Genomic DNA, 27,261 nt, shown 5'->3' on the forward strand with positions numbered 1-27,261 from the left:
CATACTGTATCATGTACTGGCTTGAAAATCTTTCTATTTCCGTGACTTTTTCCTTCCTCTACACTCTCACAATGCTACTCCATTTCTTTTAGCAACACAATAACACAGCAGATCAAACCTGAAATTCTGCAGTTTAGTGCTCAGTACCAAAGACTGCAGTAATTATGCCAGGCGAACAGTCCCTACAAAACATTAGTTCTCATTTAGTTTTCTCACATTGGCTTACGGCTTAAACCATGACCTAAGACCCTTCAGCAAAATACCAATATGGAATCACTGCAGTCACTTGCAATTTAGCTGATACCAGTTTATTTACATTCCCATCCCATGTGCAGATACTCGTATTTTAAGCAGCAGTTATCCAGAAGGCTTTTCACAATTAACATGCAGGTTGTCAGTTTCAAGGTTATTCAAACCAGCCGCAGCATCTGCTTCCAAAATTAAACCTGCACAGCTAAAGTGGGCTCTTTAGAGAGTGTTTCCAAATCTCCAAATCCCACCTCATACCTCCTGAACTGTGGCACTCCTTCCCTCCCAGAAATATTTGCTTTACCTTTCGTATGTTCAGATAGCCTTGCATCCTTCCTGAACATCTCTGTAGTAATACATAAAGGCTGAAAAATCATGCTATGAGCATATGGTGCAAGGTTTGCTAAAATGGATGATTTCATGATTAGTTAAGACTACTGAGAAACCTTAGACAGGAAGCAAAGATTTGCAGCTGGGTTTCAGAGATGAAGTGTTCTGTCATAACGTGGGAAGCCCTTCTGCCCGAGGAGCTATCCTGTTGTGCTCTCCCCTCCAGAAGCTCTTCTGATATCTCACAGGCATCACAGGGTACTTTTCCATTAACAGGCTCCACCAGAAGTGAAGGATTCAGCACTCTGTCCTCCACTCAGCCCCACAGGCAGCAGCTGACACGGCAGACGGGCATTCCTGAAACTGCTCCTGCAGGACTGTCTGTGCTACAGAAGGAGCATTTCTGACATCAACAAAGTGAACAGGACTTCAGTTTGGCAAGGTGACACATCACACACACCCCACCATGACTCCTGCAGCACAACAATCTTCAAAACAACAACGAAGCTCCATTGTAACTGACACCAAAAACCTGGTTTTACTGTGCTCTTTAAATTTAAGGCAACTGGAGTAATTCGATAAAGAGCAGGTGTAAGAAACTGCTCCAGAGAACAGGGAAAGAAGAACCCACACCATTAGCTGTCTGGTATTTATTACTTTTTAATACAGAGAACTCACAACAAAATATTCTCTAACAACACACATAAATGATATCATAACCAATTATTTTAATTTCATCAACATTCATTTGCTATGTACATATTCTTCCATCTGCAAAAGTGCAATCCAAGAATGTCTCAACAAGAAACCTCTATGGACAAGTATATTGTTGAGGGGTTTTCTCACCAGTGGCCTTACAACGTGTTTGTCCTTGGTTACTTGGTACAGCAAAACGAGGAACACATGGGAGGGGGGAAAAAAAGGAAAAAAGAAAAATATTGGGCTAGATGCCTCCCTTGTAGGAATACTCCCTATTTTTCCAATTAAACTCATTATGAATATACTGCTCATTACTGGAGATGTTAATGTAAATAGACTATAGGATAGTCTATGGTCTGGTTATAAAACACTGTAGTTTTAATGACTCTGCAGCATTAGACAGAACAACAATTTCAAGCTGTTTGTGTTGGTAGATGTCAAATTACACATCAGTGTGTAAAAGATGTCAATTTTGTTAGTTATGGTTATCAAAATTTATTTGTAGACATCTTACTGATGGATGAATTCAGTTTTACACATCCAAAATGTGAAGCCTACCTAAATGCAAGCCTCTCCTATGGAAAGGAGAGTTCACTACTGGAAAGAAAAGCATTTGCACATGCAACTCCTATTACTATCACAAGGAGTATCGTGCACTTAAGAGCAGAATGAACCCCCAAATTCAGAGGACGGCATTCTCATTTACAAAATATTGCAGGCAAATTTATCCTGACCATGGGCCAGCTTAAAAGGAACACATAGCATCAGAGAAAGGAAAGGTAATGAAGAATAAACTAGCCAAATAAACAAAACAAGCAGCTCCCTAGCTTGGGAGGTAATTTCCCTTATGATGCATTTGTAAGCTCATGAATACTTCCAGTGCTTGTCAAGACAGGAAGCAGAGCAACTGCCAAAGTAGCCATTAGGTCCCAAAGAAGTTGCATTTGCACTTCTACTTTGGCAAAGCCCAGGAAACTCTCCTGCCCAAAGGTAAGGACTGACTGCTTGACTGGAATCTGCATGTTAGAGAAAATCGTGCATTTTCCAGCGACCCAAGAGCAGCTTTCAGTACCAACAAGAAGCAGGGAAAGCCTTTACAAATTAAGGATAATTTACTTTGGAGTGAAAGTTCAGAAGAACCTTTCTGCAGCTCAGCTGGTTTCCACTGAGGATCATTTTTACAGTGCTCTGTATGCTGCTAGCCTCCAGTTGAGAGATGTGTTTTACAAGAAAATAGGCATTCCCCAAGCAGTGGGTAAGACTCAACAGCAGAATTAAAAGGAAAAGCTGGCAAAGAACTAAACTGCTTTCTTAGATAGATTTGTACATAATTCCTTGTCAGTGTTAAGACTTTAAATGTGCTTTTCCCTTCCCATTTTCTCAGTCTGCTCCATTTCTGGTTTTGACTTGGATGTATTATACAATCTCTCAAATACTTCTTTTTAAAGCTGACCATATTTCCTTTATTCCATGTCTACTCATTTTTGATTATCACACATACAGGTCTAGAGAGGCATCCAAGAACTTAAAGGGCAGAATTATAAATTAAGCTATTCTAAGTGAAGCAAGCAAACAAGTATCTAGGACAACTCCAGATCCCACTTCTCCCCTACCATGTGCCACAGTGACACCTCCTCCCAATACTGCACAAAAAACAGCACACAATGCCATGTATCCTAGGTGGGAACTGATACCCTGGACTCATGATGTGACTGGCACTGAAGGCTGAGCCTACAGTAAGAAACGTATGCTTTAATTGCTCTCTTTAATTGCTTAATTACAGGAGCTTTGTCTCTGCTGCGTGATTTCAGGCTGCTGCGACAGCCTCTGCTTTCTGTCTGGTGTGGTTCTCATGGTCCTGCCAGGCAACACAACTCCAACCTTGTCAACCAACCTAACTCCAACAGGTTGCTCAACACACCATCAAAGCTGAAGGGCTCATCCTTCTGGAGGAGTTAATCCAAATTATAATTCAATTGCCCTTCACAAGGGGTCTACACTGCACAGCTAATTAGGTTTTATCTGCTAGAAACCTTCTTCCTGCCCAGGTATGCCCAGACCAGGTCCTGCTCCTATGGACCAAGGGAGCAGTGCTGGTTCCACTGCAGCTGGGCTTGGTGTAACTTTGTGGTAGCCATGAAAGGATAGTGTTAGAAGTCTCTCAAAGTCTTTCCCATAATTCTCCCAGAAGAAGAAACAGGTTTTCCCAAAACTGATGCAAGGAGGACAACTGCACAAAACCCCAAGAATGTGCTCCAGACCCAAAACCAAGCCCGGGAACTTGCACAGAAGGAGAGGAGCACCAGTGGTGAAGGCTACCACAGCCTGCTAACACAGCTGTTCAGACCAGTGCTGGACCACATGAGCTGGGGGGCACCCAAGGACATTGCTACTCAAACTGTGCCAACACTCTGTGCAGCTTGGGTATAACCTGAAGGGTAGCTGATGCTAAAAGGAGCTAATTCTGCAGTGGAACAGCCAGGAAATAAAACTCTAAACTTGGCATTTTTACACACAAAGAAACGTGGGCATTCAGCTTGACTTTTATGTGCACGATAATTTCTTAATTTGGCAGAAAGTGTAACTCTCAGTCCAACATAGGAAAAAACTCTATTTTGGCTTCTGACTTCTTTGTTTTCTTCCCCAGGGTGGCAGACTATCAGGGCCATTTTCAAGACTGTGATTTCAACAGATGCACTCTAAAAAGATTCTAATTTGGAAAAACAAAAGACTTTAGAAGGAACAAAAAAATAATCCCACCATGTAAACAGAAACGAACCCCACACTTCTCCACTGGACAAACACTTCATAAATACACTATTGAGAAAAGCAAAAAAACCAAACATCCCTTTAAATCTCAACTGATTTGAGAAATCAAGCAAAAGATGAATGACCTATTTTGAAAAATTTATTTAAGGAAGGGCGAAATGGGAGTCAAGAAACAACAACGGCAGAGTCTACAGGGCCAAGCTCTCTGATACAAATTCACTGCTTAATGCAGTCTATTATGTACAGCACAGAGGTATGCAGAAAGTAAATATGCTAAGTTTGCTTTCTTAAAACATCTCCTTGTTTTTAGATCCTAGACTGAACACAATTTTGAAAGACAAAAGTGCAGTAATTAATTGTTTTTAAAAGTGATGACATGTTTTGTACTCAGTACCTCTCAGCTCATACAGGTCTGAGGGCCCAGACCTCACTTCATGGTTCTCCTTCCACACCAGCAACCCAAGCCTGCAGCAGACAGCAAAGCCTCAGTCCCAGCAGGCACATACAATCACATCCCCATTCGGCTCAACCAGTTCCTTCCCTAAAATGTCTGTAAAGAAACACCTTTAAATAAAGCATTTTAAGATCTCCAGCTTGTTTTGGTATGAGCAGATGACCCAGCTGGGCACATGACAGCCCTGTTGGAAGCAGCACTATTGCCTGCACTATAACTCAGTGAGGGCAATGCACATCAAACACACATAGCAGGAAGACACAATGCCAAAGGAATTCATTCAAGATTGCATTTTCTGGCACACATTTACATTCACTTGTCATGATACCTCAGTTTACCCTGGTCATGGGAAATCTGAAAGAAAGCCTGCTGAGGGGACTGGCAACAGATGGCCAGCTCCTGCACCCCTGGGAACCAATGCAAAAGGCTGAATGAATTCAACAGCAACAGAATCATTTCTTTCCAAGAATTTCCCATTTCCACCAAGCTGGAGGAACAACCCTATGCAATTACCTATTTTCCAACTGGACATATTTCTCTGTCCTTTATGTCTCCCCACACCCTTCCTATAAACTGTATTACAACTATAGAAAATATAAACCCAAGTCATTTTTAGCTGAACTTTACCCCACACATGGGATATATTGAAAGGCCATTCAGTTGGCTCACCTCCAACCTTCACAGAGATCTTGTCAGGAGGATTCTGGTTTTAACAACATGTATATATACATATTAATATGTACACTGACAAAGAAGCTGCTCTTTCAGTTAGAAAAGAAATTAGATTTCATCACAGAATGAATCCTATAAAAAGATATGTAATAAAGTTGAAATACCCATAAAATAGCTATTACTAAAGCAAAGCTTTCGTCAATAAGCCTCCAAAACTTTAAATGAAGAAAATGGCTTCACAAAGTGGTAGTCTAGATTTCCACAGTGAGGACATTGCTGGACGTTGCTGTATTCAGAGAAATACTGCATGCCAATCCGCACATCTATTACTGGCTTCCCACAGTGCTTACAGTTCAGTCGAGCCTGTAACAAACAAACAAACAAAAAGACCTTTTTGAAATAACCATACTCCCCCTCAGTTTCTCACCTCTGGAAAACAAGGTGCCAGAGGCAGTCCCCTGTCCTCCCCAGCAGCAGAAGGGGTCAGTCAGGAAGCTGGCAGTAGTGGGATGTGCTGGTAGGGACATTCCTCACCTGGACTGGGAACTCACACACACACCCACACCATGCCTTTCAGATTAAAGACCACCACCAAATTCTGGGGAGTGGGTCACCTCCCACCCTGACTGATGGAAGGTAGAGAATATCGAGGTTTATTTTGTGCTGCCTAATCTCTGAATCAGTTCCTCATTTCCCAGCACAAGAAGAGGTGTCTCAATAAATCATTAATAAAGCATCAAAGCTAAGAGAGAAATTTCCTATTTGTGCCACAGCAATTCAACCATTTAGGTTGACGTTTGAACATCATCTGTCTAAGAAATATATCAGCATTTTAATCTTTTGGCTTAACAAATGTATAACTTGATCTACTTTATCAGCACAACATGGTATCGTGTCACTTTAAGTGTCTATTTAAACATTTATAGTACATATCAGGTTATACAAACTAAATATCACTTCAACACACAAACTATTCTACAAAATCCAACTGAAAAAGAAACAACATTAACTGGGTGGATATGAGAAATAATTCAAGGTCATAGGTGAGGACGGACAGAGCTATTAATATTCAGCTGTTGCAAAAAAGCGAGACTTCAGAAGAAATCTAGCTGAGAAACACAGCCCATCTGATACAAACAAAGCAACAGGCAGCATGAAAGCTCAGCAAGCCCTTTGGAATAATCAAGAGAAGCAGAAAGGATTTGAGACTGTAAAGAAGAGTAAAAATGGCAAATGAGCAGCGAGGGCCTGAGCTGCACCATAGTTTAACCTCACAGCCCAGTACACTAATGAAAGCTTCAGCTCTCCACTGAAAAGAACAAAAAGAATTGTCTAAGCATCTTGATTTAAGGGATTTTCCTGGATGAGGAGAGGAGGAAATTATTGAAGTACTATCCCTGTTGAGATCAGACTCAAAAGGAAACAAATCAACACTGCTCTGCTTGAAAAGCAGAAATTTTAATACAATCTACTAGGTTATGAATTTTTATGGAGCCCTTAACCAAAGTGTTTTCTCCTTTACTACTGTCCAGCACATCAGCTAAGAGTTAGTAATCTGACAATGGCTGCAGTTTGTTATTCTACATGCAAATTTGTGATTATGTAGAATTAAATATTTTGAAGTACGGCATGAAATTATTCAAAATAAATCCAGAAAGGCAATTTGGAATTCTATTATATACCATATTTAAATGTCATTCTTCTGTATGCACAGAATCATCTGTAACAATCATGCTGAAACAATAATGCTTATTATCTGGCAATCACAGTCACTGCAGCTAACGCTTTTACAGCGAGTTCTTATACCATGTTCTGTCACACTGTCCATTAATCATGTAATTAAGGCTCTTGTATAATGAGCTCTTAAATCTTTTCTTGTACATTCAACAGAAACAACTCAGATTTGAAGCTGCTGACTTTTACAAAGGCAGCAAGTTAGTATCAATGCTTTCCTTACCTTTAAAAGTTGCTATTTTTAAAAAATAGTTACAGCCTCAAGAGACACTAAATTTGGAGGTAATGTATCAGCCGGTAGTTATAACTGCTACCAATGTCACCTTAACCAGCAGCAGCAACACCACTTGGCTTTTGAGCAACACATTTTGGTAAATACATTAAATTTAAAATAAACTGTCATTTTGCATATTGACAAACTGGTGTTTCGGATGGCTTTAAAGTCTGCACACTACCATGAAGAGATCCCAGCTTGAATGGGTGTATCTCTGCAAGGCTTCTGCCCTGACCTACCACCACCACCTGTGTGTCTGAGCACCTGCACCAGAGCACTGAGTCATTCCCAGACAGATGTTTTTCCCACAGCTGTCTACCCCTACCTGCACAGCACAAGTGCTCTGTCTATCACATGGACAATTAATTCTCTGGAATGCAAACAATCCTGCTGTCTCAGACACACTCTGGAGTAGCCGCAAGCCTTGGATCTTCCTCTCTCAAGGCATAGATTAGGTGAGTGTTTAATGAACTCGAAGTTGCTTCAGGCTGCGGTGGGTGAGTGCCCTCACCAGGGTCAGCCACAACAAAGATTAAGGAGAGCTGAGTAATCTCCAAGCACAAAGACACTTGGGACCTTCCTGTTCCCTTGGCACTTTTTTGCTACAATTATGATAAAACGCAACTTATGAACTAAAAAACCCTGGAAACATGAAACATCTGCTCAAAAGGTGCAACTACTCCTGACACTAGTAATGAAGCATCAGATTTAATTACCAATGCTCTCAAAGGGGGCTTTATTTAAAAACCTACGTGTATTAACCAGTGACCCTTGCAACGACTTCAGTCTAGTTAAAGGCCATTGTACCTCTGAAAACAAAGGGACAGAGACCCGTCAGCCCTCTTGTATTGCACTCATAGGTACAGGCTGGAAAAGACGGATGGAAGGAGGAAAGGGAGAAAAGATGCACAACCTTGACTATCTGATCAGTTGGAATTTCACCTTATGAGTCTTTCTTATGGGTGGTACTAACCTGACAACAGGGAGATGCTGCCAGAATATCGTAGGTATACATAGTTCCCAGCTGATGCCAGCTTCCATCCCATCGGGACTTGCACTTAATGCAGATAATTTTGTGAACCCCTTCTAAGCAGTCTACACAAACAGCATAGAGGTGCATAAGCCTTCCTGTGGACAGAAAAGACACATCTTAAGGAGCCAAAAAGAGAAGATTAAAACAGACATTTTCTACAATGTAGTATCTGACCTTTAGTGATACAAATCACATCTTGTTTTTTTTTTTTCTTTATAAAGAGTGAATGATAAAGTGAAAAGTACTTCTCTACAGGAAATACACAGGGCTTGACTGAAGCTATGCAGAACTCAGGAATTAGTCATCACCCTGCCCACTCTCCCTTACATCATCTGCTGGTAGGTCTTAGCAGAATATTTTATAAAAGGAGTTGCTAAACCTCCAAGAAGAGATGCCAGGTTAAGCTGTAAGATCAGCTGCTGTGCTTCCAAAACCAGAATATTGCCCTAGCTTCATCCCCACCTGATATAAGAAGTGGAGAAGTGATGAAGCTTATTAGCAAACTTAGTATAAATTCATTTAACAACTTGCTGGCATCTTCCAGCAAAGAGGGAACCAACAACCTAATTAAGAGTCCCCATGGGAAAAAAAAAGCAACAGCCAGAAGAGCAAGTTTTTTGCATGTACTTTCTTCTGACTGTTCATTAACAAGTATATTTACATTATATATTGCACATAGAAAGACTTTAACATGCCATTCAGAACTATGAATATAATGAGCTCTATCATCACCTTAGGATCTGTATGCACAATGGCTTTCAAAACCTGAGTTACATTTATGTCCATAAAAAACAAGTGGCTCAGACTTAGAAATCAAATATTTTCACTACATACATGTGGCTGAACTAACCAATGCAAAATCTGAGACTGACTTTCATAAAAAAATAGAATTCCTACAAAAACTATAAAGATCTGGTATTTAGATTATGCCTTTTAGTGACTAAACTGATTTGCAGTTTAATAGAAGTGGCCTGACACCGAGTACTAATCCTGTAACATACCAGATTTTGCACTGCTATGTAAGACAGAGCTAAGCAGTAGTGAAGTTACAGATCAGCCACGAAACTGTGTTCAGGTCTGTGCTCAACATGTGCTCACCTTGGATTGCAATTTGTGCTCTTTAGCATCAAAGCACTGAACACATCACAAACTGTAATTCAACAGATACACATCTTGTAACTCTTCTACAAAAATGGGACCAAAATATTAGTAATTTATGATTAGTCTATACCAGAAACTTACAAAATTAATAGTCTGTGTTTCTACTTGTTTTGGTTTTTAAACCAACTATTTTAGAAAAACAAGAAAAAACAGACTCTTCTTAAAATACACGTACAAAATTCACTTACTGGTGTGGGCTGGTAAAAACTGAGTTATTCTACACTGGCATGTTCAGCTCTAGAAAACATGATGGGATGAAACTAAAATGTGTATCATATACATATAACATATATAACAAACTCTGTTCCTAAAGTGAACGAACACTCAAGATTGGTGATGTTCACACAACTCCATGCACAGCAGTTGTGTTGAGCAGGAAGATAAATATTTTTCCCCATCTGAAGTTCTGCACTGTTTCTGCACTTCAAAATACTACATTCCCCCACCATTTCATTTTCAGGATACTTTTCGTATTGGAAATGAGGCACTTGTATCTTAAACATGCCTGAAGTAATATAAGTGATTTTCTGTACTGAAAAGAAAATAACAGCCTGGAATAGCACCTTACAGCTTAATTTCATTTCAGAGAGTACTCCTGGTAAGAAACCATCTTACCCAGGACAAGGAAGGAAAAATTTAACCATTAATTATTCACAGCAACTCGTCTGAACAAGTTTTTCAGATATATCATCCAACAGTTAAGAAATAATTAAGGTTTAAAAAAAATCATTTCACAGTTTCATTCTTAGAGGCAAATGTTAACAAACAAAGAGTTTCACTATTATTACTAAACCAGCTTTTTGTACTGATAAAATCACAAGCACATTGTGTGACTTCCCATCAAAGCAAATAAGCATAGTTATCTCACATAGGTATATTCTGTTTATCCTGGAACTTTTCTGGCTTATATATTTGCCTATTGCTTCTTCTCCTTAAAGTACATTAGGCAAGACAGGAACAATAATGTTAGCATGAATACAGTTTAGTGACTTAGTGAGTAGTGATTTAAGGAACGAAAAAAATAAAATACAAAGTTTACTGAGCAAAGGTATGTTACAAAACATATACTATGACCATGCATAGGATACAATGTATTTTATTGAAAGGTGAGTAACTTTAATGTTAAAATACCTCCCGTTAATCCCTTACCAACACACTTTTCAACACATAATTCTATGCTTTTGACCTCCAGACGAGGAATACTTTCTCAGACTGATTTTAGCCATGCTGCCTGCTAGCAGGCTGCAGGACAGGCACATCCAGCCATGTACCACCCCAGTCACTTAATTTTGGGCCACAGCTTTAAGGAAGAGCTGAAGCTCTTGCTGGCCGACATTCATTTGTTTCTCTAAGAGGGAAAAAAGAAACACGTGCTTTGGTCTCAATTCATCTGAGAGCTAGGACATAATCAAGACATAGCTCAAACATGTGCAAGTTTGGAAGTAAGTATAAAACCTTCACTGTTACACTGCTGCTTTAACACACCATATTAAAAGCTTACGCTTACTACATCCACCCTCTCCAGGCTGTGTTAACACAGGCCAGACTACAGCCTTTTCTGTATTTAAGAAATAATACTTTGCTATAAAACAAAACTGATATTCTGTAGTCTGAAAGCAGATGAGAGGTACCTCACCCTCACCAGTGGTACAAACACAGCTTCCAGCCAGGCTGCAGCATAGCATGCTTAAATTGAAAAGGCGGTTTAAAAGGTTGGTGTGCATCTTGGAGTAATGTTTCCAAGAGATAAATGAGCATGCATAAGCTCCAGAACAGATTGGCTGGAAAACCTTCCCACGGTCTACCTAGAAATCGGATCAGAACTTGTTTAGTTGTAAGCCCAAACACCAGGCATGGATCTTTCTATACAGCATCTTTTTTAATTCCTTCTAAGTGCTTCAATCTGATCCACGTGAGTATTTTGGACATTACTTCAAGCTTTACAGAATTGCTTAAAAATGCGGAACTGGGATGAAAATCTGTAATGGCAGGGACAGGGCACAGAAGGCAGTTCCATCATTTAATGAAACCTAGCATGACTGACAGACAACCTGTACCTTGAAGGTGACAGGGAACATCATATTCAATCTCATCATGTCTCGAAGGGCTAAGGAACAGGGTCCCATCCACCAGCGGAAACTGTTCAAACACTGGCAGCGCCCTGTGGCACAGAGCACAGTTTACAACGTTCCTGTGGCTGGCACTGAGAGCAGCAAGGATGAACTTCCGAAGGTCCTCCCCTTGGCCCACCTGGGCATCATCTTCCATCCGCACGTGGAAAGTATTCAATTTGTGCCTGGGGATGTGAGTGAGCAGCTCGGATAGATCGAGCCTTCTCAGAAACTGCACTGGGGTATCGAAGTGTCCTGATCTATGTGCTTGCAAGCCAGCTGCCCCGTAATCAAAATGTGCATTCCTGTACATGCCCCCCCCAGCCATGTTCTTCTTATGGGGCTCCAGGTGAATGGCATTCTTCAAAAACTCTCCCAAGTACCGCGAGGAACGAGGGCCGCTGAAATGCGTGGGGGCGAGGATGGAGTAGCCGGTGGGCGGGGACTGGCCGGGAGAGACGCAAGGCGAGCGCACGGCGTAGCTGCCACCCATGACACCCTTCTCCTGGGAGTTCTGCCTGTCCATGGAGTGCCTTCGCTGCAGGTCATTGCTCAAGCCTTTCTGCGGCTTGTTGGCCGGCCTGCCTTTTTTGGCCTCCTCTGCTGACTCTGTCACAGACCTGCCCGTACTCTTCTCCAACACTGATTTCTTCTTCTTGTCATCCTGCATTCGCTTCACCTGGTACCAGTCCGTGTCCTTCTTTAAGTGGCCCTGCCCACAGCGACAGGAGCAAAAGCGAAAAGCCAGGTCGTATCCCTTCTTGGTCCACATGTTTTGGCGACACTGCTTTTCGTTCCAGCTCCTGGCTCTGCCAATGCAATTGAACTGGACGAGGATGCTGCTTTCCCACTCATAGAAGCACTGAAGGTGCATCCAAGTGCTGTAGGGACAGTGCTCGTTGTTGCATATAACCTTCTGGTAGTCATCCTTCTCCAGGTCCACCGGCCTCCCAAAGCTACAGATCAGTGGAGTAGCACAAGGGGCTTCTGTGGAAGGTAAAACAGGTACATTAATAACTTCATGGCCCATTTATTGCAGTGCTTTCTTTAAACACTGTGACAAACACACCCAAGCTCTTACTAACAACCTGTATCGCTAAAGGACCACAAGCACCAGCTCTGAGTCAGTGCAAAAAAGCAGTATTTGCCAAAAAGAGATAATCACGTGAAAGGAGATAAGGAAATGCATAAATAAAGATACAAGATGACACTACAGGCTGTGTAATGTTCAAACCAAAGCACCTCAGAAAAATTAGCCCTCCTCAAGTATTTGTGAATGCCGTTACAAGGCATTAAGAAGCAAGGAGAAAGCTTTGTGAATGTTTCTGGAGAGCTGCTTTGAAGCCTGAGAGGCAACATGGGGAGAACACACAGAGATGCCTGTTTGAAAAACAAGTAAGAAATACAAGTAAGTAAGCAAGTACACCCAGCTTTGCAATCATGAGGAGAGGCAGGAATTGATCTTTTCTGAGGGAAAAGAAATTTCTTTTTTGGGTCTGAGCAAGAGACAACAGCTAGGGAGAAAAGGAGTGAGCAGAGAACTTTGAAAAGCACGACAAAGAGCTTATGTTCCTGGTACAGAAAGGAGGGCCTTCATTACATTGCTTAGGCAAATAGAGACTATATCACCACCACTGACCTTCTGGATAGCTAAATTTCACAAACCAAACAGTTCTGCACCACAGACAGGTGAAAAAATCCAAATGCAACGTGATATTTTATTAGCAAAGTAGCAGCTTTGCTATATCCTTGAGCAAAGAACAGTTTACTTCAATTATCTCACAGCAACAATATCAGCTTCTACACAAAAAAATGCCCTACAAAAGAATTTTCTGCATTTATGAACGAATGACATTTTCCAGTTCCTCATCAAAGTACCACAGACCACATATGACTCCCATTGCTGGCTGCTCTGTTGCAGCTGGGAGGCTCAAAAGAGATTGAATATTTTCTACTGGAGTTTTTGTAAGAACTTTTTAGATGCTGTAGCAGGTTAACCCCCACCACAGATGCTTACTCAAGTATTACAAACACTTCTTCTCTGTATTTCTATCTTCCTAATTCTTCCACTTCATCAGAAAGTACTGCTCCAACAGGGCAGTCAGGCTGCCTTCTAACCTCTGTATGGCTGCTTTCAAATATTAGCAGGCTTCTTCCAGGTCTTCCATGGTCAAGTGCTGCCTCACCCTATCTAAAACACAGCAATCAGCTTCCTGAAGTTCCACTCAAGTCTCAGCCAGAGCCCCAGGACTTGTGGCAGAGGTGCACAGAGCCTTGAGGAGAGAGACTGCCATGACTGAAATTTCCTCCCCTTAAAACTTCAAATTTCTATCTGATGAGCAGGTAAAAAACCACCACTTTGTTGCATTGTTTTTAATCCCATTTTTATCACTGCTTGCACAAATAACACTTCATAATTTGCAGTAGAATGAGAGGTATTATACTCCTAGATGTACTTTGACTCCAACTCTCAGTATGAGACACTCTATCCATCATCACCTGTCCTACACCAGTAACACACAAATCAAATGCTCTGCAACAACAGATCTCTGCTGTGCTAGTGGTCCCCTTCCCAGCAAGTTTTTGGAAAAACCTATAAACAAACAAAATGTTCAAAGCTACTCTCAGTAAATACAAGATTTCTGAAGTTCTTAAGACTTTCTTATACCAAAGAAAGAGCCACAATTTGCACAGAAAAACTTTCCTGAGCCATTCTCTGGAAGATGCCACATCCTTCACTTAATTTCTCTGTCTCTGTTTCTAATGCCAAAAGTGGCATATTTGCAAAAGAGTTCTTCTGCAATACCTTTCCTTCAGAGAGTGGCCTATAAATTGCAAGCAAAACAAACTCCCAAAAGCTTTCCTTCAAAGAAGAAAAAGGGAAAGAAAAATTTTCATTTCAAAATATGGACTTTTCAGTCATTAAAAACAAATTACCAAATTGGAGAGAAGAGAGACAAGACAGGTTTTTCCTGGAGACTCTTTGGAAGCTCCTTCTATAATGTGACAAATATTTTGTTATTGGCTGTCTCGCGTCTCTGAAAAGCCCGATACCAGTGACTAATTTTTCTTCATTCTTTCACTGAGTGTTATTAAGTATAATGTTGCTATTATTTACTATAATGTTGCTGGCCAAGAGCAGAAGTAAGCGATAACTTACCTGCTCTGAAACAAAATCTGTCAGTTTACCAGTTCAGAGAGTTTTCCCACCCATTCTCCCAGACTTCGATTCAAGTCACACTCCCACAGCAAGCATCTCTGAAAAGCTTTTTTTCCTTGTCAGTCTTTCCTTCATCATATTTAAGGTCTGAAAGTATAGTTCACAATTACAGCATCCTTATGCAATTGACCTCAGAGAGGCCAGTTAAACTGAACCCATGAAAGGCAAATTGTCAGAAGTCATGTGTGAGGCAAGGTACCAGAGGCACCAATATGAACAATTTTCACTTACACATTTCCTTTATTCATCTATTTTGGTAGACATCCCTTTCCACCATCACAAGAAGGTAGCAAAATCCAAAAAGGTAGGCCAAAAATCCACTTACGCTCTCACTGTGTTTCAGAGAGTAAATGTTCCAACAGTTGCAGGTATAATTATAGCTGACAGCTGAGAAAGTACTACACAGACAAGTCTAGAATTGAATACAGACACTATACTTGTTCATCCACACCGACATAGTTACCTGACTAAAAAAGGAAAGTGTTTCCTTGATCACCCTTTGAACACGTTTTTGAGTTAGTATGCAAAAACATATGATCTCTAGTTCCTTGAGAAGTTTACAGACTCTTCTTCACTACGTGGACAAAAAATGACATTAATAAAATAAGTGACTGAAATACAAAAACTATCTCCACAGACGATGTCTGCAATTACTTAATTATGATCATGTACTGAGTGTCTAGAGGCTAAAATAAAGGCGACTTTCAAGACACTTTTTTCCCCTTTTCCTAGTCAATCAATGGAAATACTGTGGAATAAGATCTTCTACAGCTTCTCCTTAAGAATTTACAGACACCAGATTACCTGAGGAACTTCCCACACAGCAGAACTATGGGCAAGAAAAGGCAAAGCTGCAAGTTCTGGACAGACATGTCTTCTTCAATATTTAAGTTAACTAGATGATTACAAAGTTTTCACACATTCCCTCATCTGATCTGCTATCCACACAGTGTGAATTGGCTGGTCACATAATCAACACAGCAAAAGCAGGCCCAGAGCAGCTGGAACACAGCAACAGAATTAACAAAAGCCTTCCATCATGCAAGAGACCCCAATAAACTGTTAAATGGTAGCACTGAGATTGCTTTGGAAAACATCATTGCTAAGAGAAGAAGCTGGTGTCTACTCACCTCTTCTGGGGACTCATCTGACATTTCACTACTGTCACTGCAGCTGCACAGGAAATACTCCAGAAAGCTAAGAGCTCTCACTGCCATGCTGCCAGGCTCCACAGCACAGGTTATGCCATGCTAGTCTAAGCACGTGCTTTCACTGATGCAAATTTGCTTTATCAAGTCTGCTGCTTTGGAGAAGGCCTTGATGAAACTGCTGCAGTATTTCCACAACAGAAACTGAGATGCCCAGCATGGCCAATTTAAGTTGTCTCAGCAGAAAGTTCTGTTATTTTCTGTAGTTTTCCTGTATTTAAGAAAGCAGAAAATTCCACTACCTGAAAAGCATATGAAAACCTCAAGCCAGCATTTGGTTTTGCCACACACTTCAAATTATTTGTACAAAACAGACTGTGCAGGACCGAACATCCCTTGCAGACTTCTCTGTACTCATGTCTCCTGCCAAACATAACCATGCCACATGTTCCTCCATAAAGAATAAATGAGAAACAGAAAACAGCAATTTTTGTGCAACTTTCCCGGTTCATGGCAACAGATATGCCTTAGAAGCAAAAGAGGCAGCATTGAGATCATGGGAGCCTCCTTTTAGGTAATGTGAAGAGCTCTTCCCATCAATTCACACCCTTGAAAATGGTCTGGGTTATTTAATCACCATTTTATAAATGAGATAGAGCACTTCTTTTCAGTATTAGAAGACTTTAAAAATTCTTGGTATCAAGCCCTTTTACTTCCCATAATTAGAAATAAATTTTAAGATATTCTTCAAAAGGTCAGAGCTAGAATCACTGTCCTAATGTTTTGTGGTGACGGTGTTAACAAGTACTGTCAAGAGAGATTATGATGGGAAGTAAACAGAAATTACATGGCCAAACTGCCCATCCACACCTATAGCCCCAAGATGGTTTTTCACCTAAATATAATTTGCTTCCAAGTAGCTAACAGCTCAACAAGATTCTGGTTTCCAAAGCTATGAAACTGAACTCCAGGGAAAATGAAAGATTACACGGTATCAGAGCAACATCTAATCTCCCAGCAGCTCCTTTCAAAAGAATGCCAAAATAACGATAAAAGAATTTCTATTTAACTCTCAGTTTCAAGATGGGTTTCACAGCCTAAGAGAACAAAATAAGACAGTGTGCAGTTTTGTGGAGCAGAACAGCTTCAACGTAGGCTGTCAAGCTGCAACTACAAGCGTGTCCTGCTTCTTTCAATACATTATGTTTCCACATTAAAAAATAAATGTTTTCTCATATTCCTCTGTAGTGATTTGGAACAGTGATTTTGAAAATAGTTGGAAGGAGCAGTACATAAATGTCTTCTAAAGCAGAAATAACATATGACATTCCAAACACACATACATTTGTGCAAAGATAGCTGACTGTTTAAACAAGGTTGAGTTTTATGTTTGACAGAGTCACCAAAAAATTAACTTATCTTTTGAAAATAAGAATATGACAGAAGACTGCAAGGAACCTGGATTGGTTTTTCTGGCTTTTTCTCATTTTTTTCTGTTCAGGTTTATAAACATCCATAAAAGCCAGGAACAGGAATAGAAACAAAACATCTGAGAAATACCTCTTTCAACCAAAACAAAAAAAATCCTCCCACACGAACTAGTTCTACCTTTTAATAAAAAGGAAAGGCAGTATATGAAGACCATCCTCCCCATTTTATGACCCAAATGAAAGCAGCAGAACAACAGCTGCCTGAGGAACCCCCCTCTGGTGCAGTATATTAAGGAGAACGTTGTTTACTTCTGTTTACACACCCATCATAAAACCAAAGATGCACCCAGCAAGCCAAATGCAATGATTCCATGGCTTCAGTTTCGTGACTGCTCTCATTTGTTCCAGGCCCTCAATGCAGGTGCCTAAAGCAAAATTCGCTCTTCCCCTGCTCCGCTCCCACATTACCGACTGTGTTAAGCACCAGAGTTTTTCAGCCAATGGACAGAAACAGATAATTATTTCCCCTACTCGTCAGCATAGGTTTCAGCTCACTGCACAGATCTGCCATCTCTGGTAAAACTCAGGGGAGGTGTTAAACATGTGAGGCTGGGGGCAGAGGGAGAGGGAAGTGCGGTGGCGGCTGGACGAGACAGCCCTACTGTCATCTTAAAACAACTGTCAGGCAACAGGAGGTTGTTAGGGATCTGGAAAAAGAAATTATCCCCAAAAAAGGGAAAGGTCTTGGCACTGGATTGGTTGCAAAACACTTGCTGTGGCTTGCTCTTGGTCTGCTGTTACTCTAGCATCTCTTCACCTGTGCCAAGGACACAGTAGTTGCCAGCACATTACCTAGGCCAGAAGGGTTCCTGTGGGACACATACCTTGCAAACCAAGCACTTCAACCTCTACCCTGCTTTCCCATGAACACTGCTCTCTTCACAACCTCACACAGCCAGGAATTGTTCACCCTGCCAGCCTGAACCAGAGCTGAGTCACTCCTGGGGAAGGCCACTCCCTACCAACCATCTGCATGAATCTTCTGAATTTCCTCTGCCATCAGCATAGCTTTATTTTAATTGAAGTCATACAATGTTACTGCAGTAATGCTGTAATGCAGCTGTAGAAAATAAACCACCACCACAACAACAAAACAGACAGAAAGAAAAAACTTGAATTGTCTGATGTATTTGCTTTGAACCTTGTAATGCACAATTTAATATTCCAAAGATTACCAAGATGTGACAAAAAATGGTATTGTCATACACATAACTGGTTAAATAGTAAAAATTATATGGCAATACAGAAATGACTGGCCACTTCCCTAAGAGCCTAAGTGCAGCAGAAGAATGCAATAAGAAAAAACGTTTCAAAAGTTGATCCAAAAGGCAGGCTTGGATCTTCAGTGCAGCGGCAACAACAAATAGCAGCTGACAAACAGTAAGAGAAGTCTTTTAAAACAGCTCAGCTCGGGGCTTATACTGGTAGCACTCACTGATGATGACTGATATCTCTTCAAAACTTCTTAAGCAATCTTTGCTGAATGATCAAGATGAAAGCTTCCGGGAGGGAAGGGGAAAAAAAACACGACAGCAGCACCTGGTAAGCCACTCATCACAGGCTTTTTTCTGTGGCATAAGACTTCCTCAGGCTCTTGGAAAGAGAAGCGAAGGCCAGCAGTCCATTCACAGTAAGCAACAGAGAGAGCCAGTGCCACTGCAATGAGGAGCTGTCTGCAGTCTGGCTGATAGCTGTACCTCTGTTATGCACCTACAGATTGACACTGTCAGCAGCTGCCAATCCAGAGCTCAATCCTGCCCCCAAGGACCACGCAGCTGCAGACAACACCTACTCAGAAGGGATTTAAGGAGAACAAAGCCATAAGCAGCCCCTTCCCTCATGCTTTACTCCATGTGCAAGATGTCACTAATTCTATTAAGTGAGTAGTATCATGAAGTGATCACCTTCCCCTAGAAAAGATTTCCAGTAATCTGGAGCTGCTAAACCCTGATTCAGATGAGAATGTAGGTGATGAAACTCCCAGAGGGCTCAGTAGCTACTAGAAGCATCTCCATGCACTTCACTCACGCTAACTTCATATCTGACTTCCAAGGCAATCTCTTCACAATAAAAAATAAATTTTAAAAAACACACCTAGCAACTTCCCAGCAGCAGGAAAATACCATGGAAATCATGAAGGCTTAACTCATACCTGCCACATTAACACCTTCTAACTAACAGCACAGTCTGAGCTAATGCCTGTTTATGAAATCAGCAACCAGCATGTGATACAGTTATCTACAGCTCTCATTCAACCACCCACTCCCAGCTCAACCATCACCTCACCAAAGTAAGGCAGAAAATCAAGACTGAAACTGCACAAACTAAGAAAGATAGGCATTTACATGTGCACAATAATTTTGTAGCTTGTTTACACAGCCATCTGTGCTCCAAGATGAACCCACTGCCTACACTGCTGAAACCCAACACAAGAATTCATATGGTCTTGTAGAAATCACCATCATTTGTACAATTATCATCTAGCCAACTTAGCCAGTTTCTTTCCATTTAATATGTGTTGTACAAATACAGAAAACAATCACAAACAAAAGCTTTGACTTTTGCTTGGGATGTGTAGACCCTCTCTGTATAGGAGAAATCTTGCCCTAGCTTGTGCTGTGACATCTGAATCCAACTGGAAATATCCCCAGAGAACAGACCTAAACCTCTACCTGTATCAGTACCAGGGCAACTATGCACTCCCAATACTCCCTTGTGAACTCTGATTTGGTTTAACCAGGTCAGAAGACAACTGGTTCTCTGCGCCACAAGCAATCATGCCCCAGCTAGGAAGACTCCTTAGCATCATGTGGATTTTTCTGATGATTTCTATCATGGTGAATGCAGAGATTAATGACTCTCAAGACTGGTGGGCCTTAATGTGTTTGAAACACAGCCGTTGCTTAGTTTGCACATGAATTGTCCCTAAAGAAAAGTACCACAACCATTAAATACTCTCACTTTAGCCTTCCAAGGGCTTCTAATAACTTGAACTGCTACAGAGAACTAACCTTGGTGCTTCAAGAAAGAGTCATTCTAATAATAACCAAAGCAGATTCTACTGTACCTACCTTAGCAAGTTTTCAGAGGCAAACCCCAACTCATGCTGGAAACAGAGATAACTATGGCATGCAGTAGATGCCCTAATGCCAAGCACAGATGTAAACACTGCAGGCTGGACTCGCTCAGATTGAGAGCCAGCTAGCCACCACACCCAGTCCAAAAGCACAAGAAGGCAAGAGAGAAAGGAAAGCAGGTTGAATCAAGGGGTACCAACACCTCTTATATTTTCAAGTCTAGGGGTATTTGTGTCATTGGTCTATCCTTCTCAAGTTTCAGTGCAACAGACTGTATTTTATTCTCCACTGTATTTTTATTTTCCAGACTGTATTTTTTTTTAATTTATTTTAATGGCTAAAGAAGCTGGTAGAAACTCAGTGGGAAACAGGAGATGCAGTACCCAGCATCTCTTCAAGACAGCAGCTCCTGATGTGAAGTTGTTGGTTCCCACAGACATCTCCCTCAAGATGCCAGGCTGGCTCCTAGCCCTGTCATGTACCATCCCTGGCATCTGTGTGGCACACAGGGACCTCAGCTGAACACTGCTCCCATAATGGATACTGAGGATATTGGCAGCACACAAGGGGAGATGGGGGCTGCCAGGCACACTCAATAGCCAGGCTCCAAAAGAAGCTACCTCCTCTCCCAGCAGGCATCCTGAGAGACAGGAACAGCAGCAATATCCCTCTCAAGGCCAGGAAGGAGGACTGATAGACTCTGAGAGACAGACAGAAAGGCATTAAGGTTGAAGTGAATGCTCTCAAGAAAATGTCACTGAAGTCTACCAGGAAATGCCAGTGCTCCACTCAAAATCCCACAAGCTTTCAAAATGGAATTACCCACTCCAGTAACTAGATTACTGCTTCAAGAGGCCTCTTTGAAATTATTTGAATTTCCATCAAAAGAGTTTAAAGAAAGCCCATGCTCTATTAATCCTGTTATAATTTAGACACCTTGAAGATTAGCTGTAGTATTTTACTCTGAGCTGAATGCAAGGTTTTCCTCTGTTTTTTTCCCTTACACATGCTGCAGGAAGAAAAGCAGAGAAGGATGGACTTCTGCCAGCCATGACAGTACTTTAATATCAAAGGATGTCTCAATATGCAAGGCTGTAAGCAAGGCTGAAGAAAACTTACAAATGTCTCCAAGGGCTAGAAATCATTTTGTCACTACTTGTTAGATCACTGTGAGTAAGATACGGGATGAGTAAAGAGAAAGCAAAGCAGTGAGTTCAAAAACTGTATTTCCTTGTATGAAACAGAGCAAACATCAAACCTAATCCTTACTCATGAAAGCACTACACTAGAGCAATAACTAATCACATGAACACAGAATGCTGTCAGGGCACTGATAACCATTTTGATAGCAAATAACTTAAAAACCCAAACTTAAATGGGTGTGTACTTGCTTGCACGAAAGGATAATATTTTACTCAGTAACACCATGAACATGATTCCATTTGCAAAGATTTGCAAAACATGAACTGCATTTGCTACCAAAGCATGTAATTGCATAGTTTTCAAATCCTAAAACTAACATGAAAGTCCTTTTGAACCTGATTTGCATTGACAGAGACAGTGAAATTTGCATTCAATTGATTTCTGCAGTTAGAAGAACACAATGGTAGTATAAGGCAAAATTATTTTCCCTTAGTAAATTAATAGGTATTAAATTTTGTAGTCACTGTAACAGAATAGAAACTTAATTTTCCAGGTGGTCTCACTGATACCAATGGGACTCCTTCAGGCTAAATAATCAGAAGGTGCCAATATTGAACATCACTAGAGTGCCAAACTGGACCTGGATGTTATATGCAGCAGGGAACATTTAACAGCAAATATTAATCCAAGCTTAAATACTAGAACAATTCACCCTCTGAAAACACATTTTTAAATTAAACATTGCATTGATGAATTTTATGTCCATCTTTAACTATCCACATCCAGTATATAATTATTTCTTTTTTAATAAATCATAATTGTTGGCCACACTGTTCAACACATTAGTCACTGTTGTGCTTACTGATTTCCCTCTCCATGTACTTTTCCTACATTAGCATTTTTATTTGAAAGTAAATCAGTCTTACAAATTTGTGAAACCCAGGCAAAGTGTTCAAAAGCACACAAATCTGACTGCCAGCAGCTCCACCTGCCAACCAAGCAACTCACCAGCCCTGCCACTTGTACATCTTAAGGGCTCACCTATGGCAGGGGGAGGAAAAAAAAAAGATCTTAAAACAGGTGGCCAGTAGGACAGTGATTTAGAGACAGTTATGCTGTGCGGATATTTTTAGTTTCATTTGGCTGGCTTTACTGAATTACATGTTAAAGGGAAAAACCACAGCTAAGGAGACACAGCTTTTTCTTTTCTCTAGTCTTCCCACACCAACAGTGCTGGAGAGAACAGAGTGACAATGACAAGGGGATGAAGCAGCAAGATGTTAAGACAGGGATCACCAAGCCATAAAAAACAGGACTTCGCTCTACTGGACAATGAGATGAAGAAGGGAAACAAGGCAAAGAAAATGGATAGAATAAGGAATATTAGGGGCAGAAACAACTCTGTCATAACTAGAGCAAGACTTTTAGAGGATAAAGGGGTAAAACAGCTGGAGCAGAGTCTGAAAGTGTCCAGCCTCAGCAAGGCAGAGACAGAATAGGAATTTGTTCCTCAGAGCCCCAGATCTAAAAGTAAACTCTGTGGATTTTCCTCTTCTGATGATGGGGCAAAGTGTCCACAAAATGTTACACTCGTTTATGCCTTCAGATGAAGGTAACCATCTACTGCCATCAGGAACACTGCCATCAATGGGGCAAGTGCAAAATCTCATGCAGTTGCTGGTATAATTTTACACGAGCACAGCTCAGATTTTATGCAAAGTAAACCCAGAACACTAGCTAGAAAATCAGAAAAATAAAATCTTTTATAGAAGCATCACTCTGAAGAGAGGTAACCTAAGAAATGAGACTTTCTGTGACATCACATCTCACTTTCCCTGTGCACTGTGATACTGTTAAACCAGTCCACCCACACCCTATAACGCCCTCTCCATGACCTGTGCACTTAGTGCAGAAAACAGATGCACTTTCATCAAGAAAGATTAATCTATCATATGGTCTGATGGAAGATATAGGAACAGAGGACATAGCTAGAGAATGTGAATCCCCCTTGTAAGCATCATCCCAATACCTGCTGAGAAATTGAGAGTGCAAGGCAAGAAAAGCCATCCCATCTGGTCAGTGGTTATGCTCTCTGCCTTCCCAATTCCCCTGTGGGAGTCTCGAACCCTCCAAAAGCAGTTTGAGTTCTGAACATACAAAAATTGAAACACCACCAAACCACCATAAACAAACGCCCTGTTGGGGCAGGGGAAAAGTCTGCTGACACTTCTCAGTCATAATGCCAAAAATTGGCTGATAGTTTAAAGGAAAAAATTGTGCAGGGATTGATTGAGGTAGAATTTATCAAAATGTAAAAGTGAACAAGAACTTTCCACGATAAAGGGATGCTGTAATGGCAGCTCCCAATCACACGGCACAGCTAGTCAGGGCTGCACAGAGAAGCCCAGAGGAAATTAAAAATTCTGTTTCATTAGGCCACATGGATGAGGGGCAGAAACAATACATGGACCACACAATGAACTGTGAAGACTTAAAAAAAAAACAACATATCTGAATCACTGTCTCTTCACGAGCAAAGTAGGGTCCTGATGTGACTGTGTGATTAGACCATCATACTGACATCACAATGCAAAGCCAAGGTCTGCACAGACATTTTCAACTGCTACATCTGCTGCTTTCATCTCTGCATACTTCTGTCTTGCCACATTAATGAAAGCAAGCAGGTTATGTCATTATGATCATGCACTGCATTCCCAGGGTACAGGTGGAGTAGGAGAGCAGCGACACCAGACACACACAAATTACGCTCGAGCAGCACATGGTGACAATGCAGAAGAGGAGAGAGAGCCTGGGGTCTCACAGGACCAGTGAGCCTGGGCAGCACGAGTCACAGCATGCTGCTGCACAGTGCAAAAGCAGCACAGCTAGTAGCTTTCCTGCTGCCCAGCAGACTTCATCCACAACCCAGACAGTCTCCCACAAACAGTCAAGACTTGACTGTGCACAGCAGAACTCTATTAACCCCACCACTCACTGCAGCAGGCCACATCCTCCATAAACTGCTTAGTGATCAAGCAACCCTCGAGTGCACAGCCTCTTACAAATGTCTGGAGTCTAGTAATGGGCTAGTTGCCTCCAGGGCTGTGGTTACAGTACAGAGCTTCATTTCAGATTCATTTGGCTTAAAGACTTGAGGGAATCCGTTATCATTGTCTAATCTTCTCCCTACACATGTGTCAGATCCCCAGTTCTGCAGCACAACCTGAACCAAAACTGTTGAAAGCTTTGCACTTACCAGACAGAATACAATTTACGAAACTTACAGCTCAGGATTATCTGATGGGCAGTAGCAAGTGTAAAATAAAGCTAGCAATCTTATCTACCCCTCCAGCCTTTATGCTCATCTGAAAATAAGGGTATGATGAGATGCAATGATCCTGTCAAGGCAAAGATCAGGTGTGCTGACCAGGCAGCGTACAGCAAATGTTGAAGCCAAGGCTGCACCTCTGTGGTGAGAGAGCAAAAAAAAGCGAAGTGAGGGATTTGGCGAAAGAGTCAAGGGATGCTTCTGACCACTGAAGTCATACAGAAGCAGAGAGAGAGAAAAAAGGAGCACCTTAGCTTAGATATCAGAAAGGCAGCCTCAGCTTCTGAGGAAGCTGGCCAGCACAGGGGAAGGCTATGCCAAGCATGTGGGACACACAGCCCTACAGCAGAAGAAGACTGATAACCAGTGCAAGCTAGCGAGCTGTACCACCACCAGCACTCACTGGCATCACCTCCTGTGGCACCTGCAGATGAAACACCACCTCATCATCCACAGGTAATACAGCCACACCAGAAACGCAGCACTGCTGCCACTTGTGCTTGAGCAAAACAAAAATTCAAAATATTGTTTCTCCCTATCCAGAGAAAAGCCAACGCGTAAGCCACCACCTGCAATGTGGGACATATTATATTACCATGCTGAAGGCATGATAAAAATACTATAGCAATATTATAATTCCTGTTAACCTCTCTTTTTTGTTTTTTTCCTTGTTCACTCACTTGAGGCAAATAGTAAAGAAAAAACCTGAAACAAACCCAAAAAGGAAATTCTAATCATTGTCCATGATTCTCTGGAGTAATACTCTCAGAAAAGCAGTCTGGCAAAGACCTTGCTTGCTAAAGTGATTCGTAATAAATTGATAATATTTCCAAGGAAAATTTCCATTAAATAATACACGGGAATCAGACATCTTGAAAACTAAACTAAGACAGCTGGAAGTGCCTTTTTAACAGCCATAGGCAAAACTACGGTCACAAAGCATAATATCAGTTGTAGCCACCCTCCCACTTTTTGAAAAGCATGGAGAGTAAAAAGCTGAAATCGAACTTGGGAGAGCAAAAAAGTCAAGAGCAGGAACTCTGCACAGCAGTTTGCAAACCCAGCAGCAGAACTAAGAGGTGGGGGGTTTTGGCTTTGCAAAACTGTAATAAAATCTTTGCCTGCCTTTAGTTTTAGCCTGACACATGCTTTTGCAGCGAAACAAACACGAATAGCAATTCAAGTTTCTCCACGGCACCACCTTACCAAAACCGCTGCGAACCAAAACCCAACCCACCGACCAAAGGCAGCATAAAATGGTTGATGCGAAGTGAGCACGTTGCCTGACAAAGTGCCGTACAACGGCAAACAAAACTGACCGAGAAGCAGGACTCCATTTTTAATCGTGACGGAATAAAGCGGGCATTTTTCAACGGAGCTCCGAATCAGCCGCTGCCAGCGAGCGCCGCGCTTCCCGCCCGCCGGGGATGCGCTCTGCCCCTGGGCCGCCCGCAGCCAGGGCACCCGGGTGCCGCGGGCTCCCGCCGCTCTCAGCACCACCGCCCTCCGGCGGGTCACCGGGCGGGGACACCCGGCCCGCAGCCCCCGCCCCGCCGGGTGTTTCGGGGAGATCCCGCCGGCGGCAGCCGCGCAGGGCCCGGTCGACACCCCCCCGCGGCCCCGGGCAGCCGCCCGCACAGCCCCTCTCTCCGGGCGCGCCGCCGCCCCGCGGGTGCCCCCGCGCCGCCCCCCCGGTCCCCGCCGCCGCCTGCGCCACGGCGGGAGGCCGCGGGGCCCGGCCCGCCGCTCACCGCTCTTGACGTCTCCGGGCGCCGAGCCGCCCGCGGCCGCCGCGCCGCCCGCTCCGCCGCCCGCTCCGCCGCCGCCGCCCGCGGCCGCCGCTCCGGCTCCGCCGCCGCCCGCGGCACCGCCGCCCGCCGCCGCCGCGGCTCCGCCGCCCGCCGCCGCCCCGTTTTCCTGCTCGTCGCCGCTGCTGTTGGCGCGCTTGTTCTTCTTGCCCTTGCCGCCCTTCTGGTTCGGCATCGCGGGCCCGGCCGCCGCCGCGGCGGGGCGGGCGGGCGGCGGCGGCTGCGGAAGGCGCCGCCGCCGCTACCTCCGGCTCATGGCGGGGCGGCGGCGGCCGCGCTGCGCTGCGCCGCGCCCGCGGTGGGCGGCGGGGCCCGGGGGGCCGGGCCGGGGAGGGTGAAAGGCGGGTCCCTCTCGGCCGCCTGCTGCCGCCGCCCCTCTTCCTCCCGGAGCAGGCGCGGGCGGCAGCGGGAAGCGGCGTGCGCGGCGCGGGGGGGCTGGGGCCGAGCCAGGCGCGGGCGGCGGGAGGGGCTTATCGGGAGAGGGAAAGCCCTGCTCCCGCCGGCACGGGTGGGTGGCATTTGCGTCTCCCGGGAAGGGGAGGTCGCTCTCTGCCGCCGGGA

The 27,261-nt window shown here is 42.9% G+C and overlaps 1 protein-coding gene across 1 annotated transcript; it reads right to left on the reverse strand.

Annotated features, from left to right (window-relative positions):
• Positions 1 to 1,214: 1,214 nt before the first annotated feature.
• HECA (hdc homolog, cell cycle regulator) lies at positions 1,215 to 27,003 on the reverse strand. Its single transcript, XM_038130802.1, has 4 exons — positions 26,644 to 27,003; positions 11,433 to 12,473; positions 8,155 to 8,309; positions 1,215 to 5,536 (listed from the first exon to the last, which is right to left on the reverse strand). Exons 1-4 carry the CDS (start codon positions 26,873 to 26,875, stop codon positions 5,372 to 5,374), a joined length of 1,593 nt encoding a protein of 530 aa, XP_037986730.1. The 5' UTR covers positions 26,876 to 27,003; the 3' UTR covers positions 1,215 to 5,371.
• Between the last annotated feature and the right edge of the window lie 258 nt (positions 27,004 to 27,261).

Source organism: Motacilla alba, chromosome 3, assembly GCF_015832195.1.
Source record: "Motacilla alba alba isolate MOTALB_02 chromosome 3, Motacilla_alba_V1.0_pri, whole genome shotgun sequence".
Lineage (NCBI taxonomy): Eukaryota > Metazoa > Chordata > Aves > Passeriformes > Motacillidae > Motacilla > Motacilla alba.

Coding starts and splice junctions, on each gene's coding strand:
- HECA (XM_038130802.1), bottom strand. CDS start 26,875: ATGCCGAACCAGAAGGGCGGCAAGGGCAAGAAGAACAAGCGCGCCAAC. Junction 12,474..26,643: donor GCCCGGAGACGTCAAGAGCG/GTGAGCGGCGGG, acceptor TACCTTCCACAG/AAGCCCCTTGTGCTACTCCA. Junction 8,310..11,432: donor TGTTCCCTGTCACCTTCAAG/GTACAGGTTGTC, acceptor TTCTGTCCACAG/GAAGGCTTATGCACCTCTAT.